The sequence below is a fragment of the Papio anubis genome, chromosome X, assembly GCF_008728515.1.
Source record: "Papio anubis isolate 15944 chromosome X, Panubis1.0, whole genome shotgun sequence".
Classification (NCBI taxonomy): Eukaryota; Metazoa; Chordata; class Mammalia; order Primates; family Cercopithecidae; genus Papio; species Papio anubis.
In genome coordinates this window covers 10,018,742-10,032,891 of record NC_044996.1, presented here as the reverse complement: position 1 = coordinate 10,032,891, position 14,150 = coordinate 10,018,742, and the positions used below count along the sequence as shown (strand labels likewise).

At 33.3% G+C, this 14,150-nt stretch overlaps 1 protein-coding gene across 1 annotated transcript; it reads right to left on the bottom strand.

Moving 5' to 3' along the window:
• Positions 1-5,710: 5,710 nt before the first annotated feature.
• On the bottom strand, positions 5,711-7,058 carry LOC101000633 (ubiquitin-conjugating enzyme E2 N-like). The gene has a single exon (XM_009198383.3). It carries the CDS (start codon positions 6,953-6,955, stop codon positions 6,497-6,499), a length of 459 nt encoding a protein of 152 aa, XP_009196647.1. The 5' UTR covers positions 6,956-7,058; the 3' UTR covers positions 5,711-6,496.
• Between the last annotated feature and the right edge of the window lie 7,092 nt (positions 7,059-14,150).

The following is a 14,150-nucleotide window of genomic DNA, read 5'->3' as shown; positions in this document are numbered from 1 at the left end:
CTTGCTAGGCAAAGAATTTAGCGATATCTCTCCTAATTGGATGTCCGTTTATAAGCTCTCTGCAAGAAGAAAAATATGGCTCTTTTTGCCTGACCCCACAGGCAGTCAGACCTTATGGTTGTCCTCCCTTCTTCCATAAAAATCACTGTTATTCTGGTTTTTTTCAAGGTGCACTGATTTCATATTGTTCAAATACATGTTTTAAAATCAATTTGTACAGTTAACACAATTATCACAGTGGTCCTGAGGTGATGTACATCCTCAGCTTACAAAGATAACAGGATTAAGAGATTAAAGTAAAGACAGGCATGAGAAATAATTAAAGTATTATTTGGGAACTGATAAATGTCCCTATTAAGATGAAATCTTCACAATTTATGTTCCGCTGCCACGGCTCCAGCCGGTCCCTCTGTTCGGAGTCCCTGACTTCCCGCAACAGAACACTTTGCAAAAGAAGACATGCAAATGGCCAACAAGCATGTACAAAAAATGCTCAACATCTCTAATTAGGAGAAAAATGGGAAATTAAAATCATAAAGAGATGTCATTTACACCAGTCAGACTGGCTATAATTAAAAAGTCAAAAAATAACAGATGTTGAAGAGGATGAAAATAAAAGGAAAGACTCATACACTGTTGGTGGTGAAGTACATCCATTGAAAACAGTATGGAGATTTTTCTAAGAACTAAAAATAGAACTACCATTCCACCCAACAATCTCACTACTGGGCATCTACTTAAAGGAAAAGAAATCATTATATGAAAAAGATACCGGCACTCATATGTTTACAACACTATTCACAATAGCAAAGATATGGAATCAAAATAAGTGTCCATCCAATGGATGTTTGGAAAAAGAAAATTTTATATATACACACATAGACATATATACACACACACACACATATAATATATGTATATGCATATGTATATGTATATATATACACACATCATGAAATATTACTCAGCCATAAAAAAGAATGAAATTATGTCTTTTGCAGCAACATAAATGGAACTAGAGGCCATTGTTTTAAGTGAAATAATTCAGAAACAATTTGTCAAATGTTGCATATTCTCACTTACAAATCAAAGCTCAGTGTTGTGTACATATGGACATAGAGAGAGGAATAATAGAGGCTTGGAAAGGTGAAAGGGTGGGAGAAATGTGAGGGATGAGAAATAACCTAATTAGTACAATGTACACTGTTTGCATGATGGTTATATTAAAAGTACATACTTCACTGCTATGCAATGTGTCTATGTATCAAAACCCCTAAATTTATGAACATTAAAATAAAAAATAAATAGATATAACTACCTCTAAAATGAGACTATTCTAATTAAACATATGTGGCTGGAAAGACTATTAAATCCCCCATGAGATCAAGAAGACAGTAAAGGAAGATCTAGCAGAGTTGTTTTATGTATTAAAATGTGGTGATAAAGAATAAGCTTTCATGTTTGGCTCTCCACCAAGTCCTGCCTATTAAATAAATGGGTTGCATTTGGAAGATCGTACCAACTGTGTTTCTATTTTTCTAATAGTTTTCCTTTAATTTCTGGACCAAAGCCTGTGTTCCCCAAGAAGCATCTTTTGACTCCAGTCCTAAAAATTTTCCTCTGAACTCTTGTTTTGTCAGTTACCAATACTATTCACATGACTCTTTGTCTATGCTGACTGCTATGTTTTATTATTTACATGTAGTATATATACTCTCTTTCCTCAACTGATTGGTGAGGCCCAGTGAAGGGGAAGGAAGCCATCAGTTCTTCAGTTCCTACTCTGTGCTAGCAGTTATGTATTTAATACATTACTTTATCTACTTACATAGTAACTTCTTGCAGCCAGTGTTATCTTTACTTGTTACAGAAACTGAAGTTCAGTGAATTTATTTAATTTGCTCAAGGACAAAATCAGAATAGTTTGACACTAGAACTAGCATCAAATTATTTTACCAGCATTTTAAAATAAGAGTCGTCTTGTGTCTTTTACATAGTATATGCTTAGCCCTGGGTCTTGAACCATGTATATGTGTACTAATGTCTCTTAATGATGATAAAGTATTCCTTATCAGTATGCTTTCAAAGTGACTAAATATCTAAATATCTACACTTTTTCTAGAGTTTCAAATAATATTCATTACAAGGTCAATAATTTTCTGGTGAAATACATTTTTATGTAATAAAATGCAATCATGTAAAAGAAATTGAAGACCACAACAAAACTGCATGTCTGATTTTGTGATGAATTTTGCCTAGTTTCTGTTTTTATTTTGATATATATGTGAGATATATGTATGGAGATATATATATGTGTGTGTGTATATATGTATATCCTATCTTATTTAAGTTCGCCATGTTGTGTAAGTTAGGAAAAAAGTATACAACTAAATCAGCGACCTTGCCTTTAGGTGTTTCACATATTTCCCTCAATTTTTACATTAAAAAAATAAAATTGAATTTGCTTTAAATGTAGCCATAAAAACTTTTGTTATCCTTTGGGTTGGTATGGATCACGGTTTTTCAGAATAACAGGTGAAAGCATGAGTTTGAGAAGTCTAGTTTGTATGTGGTATCTATGGACTTCATGTAATTAGAAATGGGAGGAGACTTTTAACTCTCACAATGGATAAGAGTTTAGAAATAGGCTAGGAAAAAAAAAAAAAAACTTAATTAAAACTAAAAATGGCCGGATGTGGTGGCTCATGCCTGTAATCCCAGCGCTCTGGGAGGCCGAGGTGGGCAGATCACCTGAGTTTGGGACCAGTCTGGCCAACACAATGAAACCTGTCTCTACTAAAAATACACAAATTAGCCAGGCATGGTGGCGCACGCCTGTAATCCCAGCTACTCCAGAGGCTGAGGCAAGAGAATCGCTTTAACTTGGGAGGGGAATGTTTTAGCAAGCCAAAATTGCGCCACTGCTCTACAGCCTGGGCGACAGGGTGAAATTCCGTCAAAAAAAAAAAAAAGACAATTCACATGTAGTTTGGAAAACAAATCCCAGCCCTGACAGAGGAAATGGGATAGAGGAAGATGACACATGCAATTTACTAAATTTTTACACAGAGCATAAAATATATAAATCAGTGACATTTTGTCATTTGGGGTAGATACAGGAAGTAGCCATCAATCTGAAGAAAACACAGTAAATTTTATCAATTTTCTTTTTCATAATCTCAAGTAACAATCATAAAGAAATTTCTTTTTGGCCGGGCACAGTGGCTCACGCCAGTAATCACAACACTTTGGGAGGCAGAGGCGTGAGCCACCGTGCCAGGGCAAAGCATTAATTTTTTTAATGAGCTGCTCTTTTAAAATGGAAGTAAAAAATCCACATATGCAATAGGGCATATGATTTAGGGTTTCATTAACAGAATAAATATTTTTAAAATAGGCATATCAATTTCCTAAAAGCTTAATTTTTTTTGAAAACCCTAGCTAAGAACATTTCATATTCTCTGCTTTCTGTTTTATTCTTCTTCTGAATAGTTACTTTAAAAAGGGTTATCTACTTGGATTTGGGGTTGGAGATAGAAAGAAAAGTGAGTTATTGAGAAAGAGAAAAATCGTAAATACTCTCTTGTCACTTTTTCCAAGACTTCTTCACCCCCACAAGGTTGGCACAACTTTATAAGCATCTGGTTGCCCTTTCTTCCCGTTTTTGTGATAAGTCAGATGAAAAGTTAAATCCTCTAAGAAAATTCACTTTTTCAAGGAATACGGCAGTGAATACTTTTGTAGAATAGTTCTTTGGTAAAATAAATAATTATCTTCTAATTGTTCTTAATATTTGAAAGTTTTCTAAACTACAGCCTATTTTTACCTTTACTTTGTCTGATACTTAGGTAATTGTGTGTGGATTTATCACTGATAACCTGGGTTATAAATTATAATAAAATTGCATATGTGGGCTTTTTACTTCCGTTTTAAAAGATCAGCTCATTAAAAAAATCAATGCTTTGGCTGGAGGCGGTGGCTCAGGCCTGTAATCCCAGCACTTTGGGAGGCCGAGTCGGGCGGATCACGAGGTCAGGAGATAGAGACCATCCTGGCTAACACGGTGAAACTCTGTCTCTACTAAAAATACAAAAAAAAAAATTAGCCAGGCGTGGTGGTGGGTGCCTGTAGTCCCAGCTACTCGGGAGGCTGAGGCAGGAGAATGGCATGAACCCAGGAGGCTGAGCTTGCAGTGAGCCGAGATCGCGCCACTGCACTCCAGCCTGGGCGACAGAGAGAGACTTTTTTTTTTTTTTTTTTACTTCATTGAGGGTCAATCCATACCTATAGGCTAGAGCTAGATCATTACTCTGTTTTTTCACTGAATTATTTTGAGACCCACCTAAAGTCTACATTTTCTTCCCCCTCCCCACACCCCCAGGCAATCGATTCACAAGCAGCAGCCAGAGTGACTCTGTTTTAAGTCAGTTCATATCATTCCTCAGCTCATACCATGCGATGGATTAATGACTTTCACTCAAAATAGAAGACCAAGTACCTTCCATGTGCTACAGAGCTCTACAGGATCTAAAATTCCATTAGCTTTGGAACCTCATCTTTGATTCCTCTCTCTTCTCACTCACTTTTTAAAATTTTTCCAACCACATGAGCCTTGTTCTTTCTTGTATCATGGTAGAAATGCTCTCATATCAGGAACTGCCTGATCCCTCTATCTGAAATGCTCTAACTCCAGATATCCTCATGGATATCCCCCTCAAACCCTTTGAATCTTTTTACAGTAATTTTCCATATCACTTAGGCCTGCCTTAATCAAACTATTTAAAGTAGCGCGTGAGCACACACACACACACACACACAAAAAAAACGACCTTCATCACCATCTATTCTTTTACCTAATTATTCTCCACACCTCTTTGTCCTTTTAATGTTTTATACAATGATCTTGCCTCTTATGTTTACTGTCTATCTCATTCACACTACAATATAAAACTTCATGAGGAAAGAGATCTTTGTCTATTTTTTGTTCAATTTTCTAAAACCTAGGCCAATATATGTCATATAGTAGCAACTCGATAAATAATTATTTGATCAACTTAATTAATGGCTATTGTAAAATAAAATATAAAAAATCTATTGCAGGGCTTTGGGATTCTAAAGTATTAAAATGCATGACTACATAAATAGATTAATTATAAAGATTGTAGTGTTGAGAGAGGCATTATCCTGTAAAATGGTTAATTTATAGTGAATGCAGAAATACAGGAAGAATCAGGCTTAGTTATAATATTAATAAATTAACAAATGTTGACTTATAGTACAATAGAGAGGAGCTCTTAAGTCAGGCAGATGAGGATTTGGACACCTAGACTACCATAAATTTCTGGGAAATCTAAGGCATGTTAATGAACTCTAAAGTGGCTCAGTTTCTTATCTGTACAGTGGCAATAATAATATAAGGATGTTGTAAAGCAATATAACATGTATTCTTGAGGAATTTTTATTACAGACAAGAACTATTTCTTATTGATAAGTGCTCTTTATATATTAAGTATACTTTACCTTCTATATTTGTTGCATATAATTTTTCCCTGCCCATCGTTGCTTTTTGCTTTTTCTAACAGATGTTTGTATTACATTCAGTCTTTCCAAACTCCAACAATTTTCTCCATTTATCCAATTCATTTATCATTAAATCATTTTTATTCCTATATGTACTTCATATTTCTTATAATTACTTGGTACTTTATACTTTTTTTAGAATAACAAAAAATATTTTACTAAAACCTAAGATTTACAGAAGTTTCCAGACAAGCCATACAAAATGGTCACAAGTTTTTTTGAAGGGGGGACTCTACACTTGACAGCAAAGTCACAATGTTGTTAGTAAGCGCTGTGATGCTTGTTTAATCTTCCCATTTTGGTTCAAACAATCAAGCTTGTCCATCTACAGCGTCTAAATAAAGTTAGACTTGGCTAGAGAGCATATTCTAAAGAACTGATTAGCTGCTTTTAACCAATCCAATTAGATTACCAAAAAGGCGGGGAAAGGAGCCCATAAAATTAAAATAAAACTACCTTCCCACCAAAGAAAGAAAGAAAGAGAGAGAGAGAGAGAGAGAAAGAAAGAAAAGGAAAAGAAAAGAAAAGAAAAGAAAAGAAAAGAAAATAAAAGAAAAGAAAAGAGAAAATAAAGAAAAACACCCACACCCCTGCAGCTAACCTGACAACCACCTTCATTCACAGTGCTTTATACTTAAACCAGGATGGGGGAAATGAATAAAAGTGGGGAGGGACCACTGCTTTTAAATGTTTCACAACAATCCAGATCATACGTCTAGCCTCTGCTCATGCTTTATGACAGTGAATCAGGACAAGACATAGATTTGCTAATGTGCATTTAATCACCAAATAACTGAAGATGTCTGGGCTTTTTTATTCTGTAATGTTTCTAAGACTGTGTCCATTAAATGCAAACAAAAAGGAAGAAGTCTTGGCAGAACAGGAGAAGTGATGCATACTTAATAATTGGATCAATTTAAATATTATTCATGGCATATAGCCTAGTCCATGCTCTAGCTGTTTCTATGGCTTGGACTTCATTGGTCTTCCACTGCTCCGCTACATCATTTGCTAATGGATCATCTGGATTGGGAGCACTTAACAAGGCCTGAATGGATAGCAGAACTGTGCTGATCTGCAGCGCTGGAGACCACTTATCCTTCAAAATATCCAAACATATTCTTCCCAACTTGTCTACATTAGGATGATAAATTTTGGTCATGAAACGTACTTCAGGGGCTGCCATTGGGTATTCTTCTGCAAGTAATAGTTCAAGTTTAAAAGTCCCTCCCTGAAAGGGGGAATCCTGAAGGCCAGCAATGACCACATGAAAATAAAGGGCGCTGCTCTCACCTGGTTCTGCTTTGATGCCAGGAACTGGCTCTGCCAGCAAACGCTGGGTTTTCTTGATGATCCTGCAGGGTAGCCCGGCCATCAGAACCTGAGTTTGGCCTCTGGTCTCGTCCAGTACTTTAGACTTTTATTTCTACTTAAAATGTAATATTAGTTAATTATGTATTAAACAGCTATATAGGAAATATATGTGCATGGGATTTTAAAACGATTTTTAATCTCACCATGTTAATGAACCATCTTGTAATTTGAAACTAAAGTCAAGTCATTTTTCTTAAATGTTCCAGGTTGAACACCGTATTATTTGAGTACATTGTTGTCTTTTTTGAGAATTTTTATTTTTTTCTATAATAAATATAACTTACAAAGTTAAATTTTAGAGATGATAGTAACTATATTCTTGTTTCTCTAGAATTTAATAAGAACATTTTATATTCCATCTTTAAGTTGTATTTACTTCATAAGTAAATTTTAGATAGATATGATTCATTATATGAATCTAAGAATATTTATGCTTTTCATTAACTATATTATATGAGGGATAGGTACTAATTCTGTTTACATATGCCTCATTGAAATCTACCAAGATGATCATATGGTTTTGCTTCCTTTTCTCTTGATGTGATGAACTACATAAGTAGAAGTTTCAAGAACTAAAAAAGCCCTACTAGCTCATAATGAATTGCTCTTTAATTACAGCTCTGTGTTTGAATTAGTAGTATTTTATTAAGTGCAAGTATTTCTGTGTGTATAAATAAGATTAAAACAATGAATAATATTTTGCATTTTGTTTCAAGGAGATATTATGTTTACAAAATGAGTTGAGTTCAAAAAGAGCTCATAGCCTTTTGAGTCCTATAACACCATATATGGGTGATAATTAGTCACGCTGTAATACCTTCAAATAAATCACCTCCTATAAAACCTCTGGAGTGGGTACCATTTTTTAATGTGGCCCTTTTTCTCTAACTTTAATTTAAAGCAATTAATAATAACTTTTCTATTTCTTGAAAATATTTGCATGAATTACGTTTTTTCTAGAAACATCATCAATTTCAAGACTTTTAACTTTATTGGTATAAAGTTTCATATAGCTAGTTAAGGTTTTACATTATCTGTGGATATTTTAACAGTTAAAAATTTGTATGTATGTGTTTTATCTCTTTTCTCCACTTATCAGGTTTTCTAGAAATTGCTGTTTTAATTGAAATTTTAACATATAGTTACATGTTAATATTAAAAATTAATTCTATGGTTTTATATTTTTAATTTGTCAATTTTATGTTTTATCTTTTTAAATTCATACTTTAATATTTTCTCATTGCTACTTTATAATTATTACCTTTAATGTTTAAATATTATAGCTCCTTTTTTTGCTTTATTTTGTAGTGAAGTCAAATGAAGCTAATTATATTTGACTGAACACTGTGACTATTTATGGCTTGGCCAGTTATATTTTAGCAAACACCACTTGAACCCCATGATGAAGATCTGACACCTAATTTTCTCCTTGGATTTCTTTTCACAATTATCTATAACTACAGTTATAATTTCTTGTTTGACCAAAAAAATAATTTTGTAAAATATTATCTTTTATCTATTTGAGTATTTCATTTTAATTCACATCATTATTTTTAAATATACACATATTAAGGTCCCAATGTGTGGCCTTTCTTAAATCTGAATTTTAGAATTTATTGAGATTTCTGTATAGTACAATTCATAGAAACTCACAAAATTGATATCTGTATGCCAGAAAGGAACTTTGCAATTAGAAGGATAAATGGAAAAATAGATTTACACATAAAACATTCCATTAATTAAGTAGAATTTAATTCTATTCAGTGGAATGTAGAATTGTTCAGTCACTAAATCTGTATCATTTGCGTTTACCAATTTCATTTAAAAAACATATAGCAAACTGTGTAATGCACTCCATGTATGATTGCATTTTGTCATTTTCTACTATGCATATAAATTTATATTTATATTTTGATGAAATATTATTCAGTATATAAATAATTATATTGGGATACCTGAGTTGCTTCATGTGACTTTCAAATATAAAATAAACATTTTATTCCCATTCAATGTTTTTAGGCTTGTACTCAACTTTGTAATAACATTAAAATATCTGTTTTCATTTTGCTATGTTTTCCATGTTTCTGCCTAGGTTTTGCTAAATTTTCTTTGAAATTTATGTTTTATGTGTTTCTCTATGTATTAGTCTAGATAGGTTTTTTTTTTTTTCCGAAACAACTAAGAAACCTCAATTTCTGAACACAATACCTCATTTCTAGAACATTTCCTTCACCAAAACATATTCACAAGGTTTCATTGAGATGCAAGGGGAGAGGGTGTTGGGAAATGTGGGTTTTTAGTGTTGTAAGGTGAGGAACATTGTTTCTGCCATAGTCTGTCATCCTGTTCATCAAAGGTCCATTCATTCTCCTTCCTTTTTTTTTTTTTAAAAAAGATGTTTGCTTAGGATGGCTTTATTAATTAAAGCTCTTTTTTTGGTTCCAAATTAATTTTATAGTAGATTTTTCTAATTCTGTGAAAAATACTGTTGGTATTTTGATTGAGATAGCACTGAATCTGTATATTGCTTTGGGCAGTAGGGCCATTTTAACTACATCGACCATAGAATTTTTCTTATTTATTTGTGTCATCCCTGATTTCTTTCAGCAGTGTTTTGTAGTTTCTTTTTTTTTTTTTTTTTTTTTTTTTTGTAGAGATCTTTCACCTCCTTGGTTAGATGAATTTCTGGGTATTTCATTTTCTTTGTGGCTATAGTAAATGGGATCATGTTCTTGATTTGACTCTCAGCTATAATGTTACTGGTATATAAAAATGCTACTGATTTTTTTACATGGATTTTGTATCCTGAACCTTTACCTAATCTATTAATCAGCCCTAGAAGCCATTTGGTATGGTCTTTAGGGTTTTCTATGTATGGAATTTTATTGTCAGCAACCAGATAGTTTAACTTCTTTTCCTATTTGAATGGCCTTTGTTTCTTTCTCTTTCCTGATTGCTGTGTGTGGATAGAATTTCCATTACCATGTTGGATAAAAGTAGTAAGAGTGGACATATTTGTCTTGCTCCAGTTCTCAAGTGCAATGCTTCCCGCTTTTGCCCATTTAGTATTATGTTGCCAGTGGCTTTGTCACATACGTCTCTTGTTACTTTGATGTACATTCCTCCAATGCCTAATCTGTTGAGGATTTTTATCATGAAGCCATGTTGGATTTTGTTGAAGGTTGTTTTTGCATCTACTGAGACAAGTGTATGAGATTTGTTTTTTATTCTGTTTATGTGGTGAATTACATTTACTGATTTGCATGTGGTGAACTAACTTTGCATCTCAGAAATAAATCTTACTTGGTCATGGTGAATTAACTTTTTGATATGCTGTTGGATTCAGTTTGCTGAACAAAGCTGGAGGCATCACACTATCCAGCCTCAAACCATACTATAAGGCTACAGTAAACAAAAGAGCATGGTACAGGTACAAAAACAGACACATAGACCAGTGGAACAGAATAGAAAACACAGAAGTAAACCTACACAACTACAACCATTCAATTTTCCACAAAAACTACTGAAATAAGCATTGACAAGAAGAGTGCCTATTCAATAAATGGTGCTGGGATAACTGGCTAGTCATATGCAGAATAATGAATTGGACCCCTACCTCTTATCATATATGAATATTAACTCAAAATGGATTAAAGACTTAAATGTAAGAGCTCAAATTATAAAAATGCTAAAAGAAAACCTAAGAAATATCTTCTTTACAAGCTTTGGCAAAGAAATTGTGGCTAAGTCCCCAAGAGCAATTACAACAAAAATAAAAGGTAATAAGTGGCACCTAATTCAACTAAAGAGCTTTTGCACAACAAAAGAAGTTACTGACAGTAAACAGACAGGCTACAGAACAGGAGAATATAATCACAAACTATGCATCTGATAAAGGTCTAATATCAAGAATCCACAGGGAACTTAAATCAACAAGCAAGGAACAAAAATATCCACCTAAAATGGGCAAAGAATATGAACAGATACTTCCTAAAACAAGGTGTACAAGCAGCCAACAGCATATAAAAATGCTCAACATCGGCCAGGCACAGTGGCTCAAGCCTGTGATGCCAGCACTTTGGGAGGCTGAGGCAGGTGTATCACGAGTTCAGGAGTTCAAGACCAGCCTAGCCAAGGTGGTGAAACCCCGTCTCTACTAAAAATACAAAAATTAACCAAGTTTGGTGGAGAGAGCCTGTAATCCCAGCTACTTGGGAGACTGAGGCAGAGAATTGCTTGAACCCAGGAGGTGGAGTTTGCAGTGAGCCAAGATCATGCCACTGCACTCCAGCCTGGGCAACAGAGCAAGGCTCTGTCAAAAAAATAAATAAATAAATAAATAATAAAAAAATAAAAATAAATGCAAAATAAAGTTTTGCTGTTGTTGTTGTTTTCATAAGTGCCATTTGGCTCTGTATGTAATTTCTCATTCACAAAAATTTCTCTCTCAGTCATCTGTAGATCTGGTTCCTCTAGTGTTTAAAAATTACAGAAATGAAAATAAAAGGAAAAAAAAAGAACTGAATTTGATCATTTGCTGTCAATCTGTTTTTCTCAACTGAACTGTTTGTAGGAATAAAAAATTAGTCTTACAAATGCAAGAATTTTCCAAAAATAAGTCTAAATCTTGTTTTGTATTATTTGCCTAATTCATGAGACACACTTGCATTAATCATATTTGGCTCTTTTTGACCACAGGAATATGTTCTTCAACACTTGTTTTATTGTTAATTTCATTAATTTAATTTGTAATCGCAATATTTTCTCTGCTTTCTGGGCTTCATACTATGTTTAACTTGGATTTCTACAATCGTTTCTGTGTATCTTTTAGAAGTTATTTTATTATTTTAACCTGTTAATTCTTTTCTTCACAATCATGTTTGATGAATAAAATTTCCAGGCCTTAGGGTATGCATATTTACAAACTAACATTTTTTTTCCCAAATAGCTCTTTCAAGTTATGATACCAATTTTATATTTCCACAAGGAGTATATGAACCTTCCTGTTGCAACACATGCTCACCATTTCTTGGTAATATTAAGCTTATAATTTAAATTGTCCTATATGTACAGTGCAAAAAGGTAACTTCAATTTTTCAATGTTTATTGTACATTCAGTTGTCCTTTTTGCTGAATTCAATTTTATGTAATTTACCCATTTTTAATATTTATATATTTTTGACTTAGGGATCAGAAAGATTGTTTCCATATACTCCATATTAACACTTTGTTTGCTAAATATGTTTAAGTATATTGTTGTCATTTCAATTTGTTTTTTAGTAACTTCAGTAACTTCTTTATTTGTGGGTTTTCTATTCCTTATCTAAGAAATTTTATCATAGATAGAAAAATTTACTGAATAATTTTTCTTAATAATTTTGAAGGTTTTCTTATTTGTCTCTTTTATTTGTCTGGGATCAATTTTTGCATATGATATTTGGTAAAGATCTAATATTGTAATTTTTTCAATTGGAAAACAATTTATCCCAACATAATATACTGAAAGTTTATTCTTTCCCCACTGATGCAGAAAGTTAATTCTATTATATATTTAATTGTTGTATACACCTTGATCAATTTCTGAGTTCTATCATCTAAAATATTGATTAATTTGCCTCTCTCTTCACCTGTTACTTTAACTACAAGGGTTTAAAATGAAAGTACTTTATAAATGCTTTTATATTTTTGAAGAATATTTTATACCTTTATAATTCTACATATACGGTTTCATAATGAGGCTTTGATTAAAATTGCATTAAATTTGTTGTAAAAGTGAAATAATATCTTTTTCATGTTGTTTTCTCATCCATCAAACTGATACATCTCTGCTTATCTAAGGTTGCCCTTACCATCACTCAATGTTTTGTTACTTCCCTTGTCAAGATCATGAGTGTACTTTATTAGATTTACTCCTAAATAATGTGTGTATATGATATTATAATAAGAAATTGTTTGTATCATAATTTCTAAGAGTCTTGTTAATATACAGAAAAAATATCCATTTTTGTTGACCGAGCATGAACCCAGAAATTCTCCCAAATTATTTTTTGTAAAATTTTATCTACTCATTTCTATTTTTATTTTTCAGCTTTATTTAGGGATAATGAATGAATGAAAATTGTACCTGTTTACAATGTACAAAGTGATGATTTGATAGGTATACACATTGGAAAATGATTATGACAATCAAGCTAATTAACAGACCTATCACCTCACATAGCTACCATCTTTGTGTCTGAGTATGCTCAGAAAATTTAAGATTTATTCTCCTGGCAAATATCTAGTATACAACACAGTATTATTAACTATAGTCACCATACTGTACATTAAATCTCCAGAACTTATTCATCCTGCATGAACCTTTGTACCCTTTGACCAAAAGCCCTCTATTTCCTCACTCCCTCAACCCCCAGCAAACATCATTCTACCCTCTGCTTCTATAAGTTTAACTTTTTTAGATCCCACACATAAGTCAGATCATTCAGTATTTGTCTTTCTGTGTCTGGCTTATTATATTTGCATAACATCCTCCAGTTTCATCCACGTTGTTGCAAATGATAGCATTTCCTTTCTTAAGGTTGCATAATATTCTATTGTATGTGTATATATGTATTAGCCTGTTTTCATGCTGCTGATAAAGACATAACTGAGATAGGGCAATTTACAAAAGAAAGAGGTTTATAATGGACTTACAGTTCTACAAGGCTGTGGAAGCCTCATAGTCATGGTGGGAGGCAAGGAGGAGCATGTCACTTCTTACATGGATAGCAGTAGGCAAAAAGAGAGAGCTTGAGAGAGCTTGTGTAGGAAAACTCCCCTTTATAATAACCATCAGATCTTGTGAGACTTACTATTATAAGAACAGAACAGGAAAGATCTGCCCCCATAATTCAATCACCTCCCACCGGGTTCCTCCCACGAAACATAGGAATTGTGGGAGTTACAACTCAAGATGAGATTTAGTTGGGGACACAGCCACCATATCATTCTGGCACTATCCTTCCCCTAATCTCATGTCCTCACATTTCAAAACTAATTGTGCCTTCCCAACAGTATTTCAGAGTCTTAATTCATTTCAGCATTAACTCAGAAGTTCACAGTCCAATGTCTCACGTGAAACAAGGCAAGTCCCTTCTGCCTATGAGCCTGTAAAATCGAAAGCAAGCTAGTTACTTCCTAGATACAATGGGAGTACA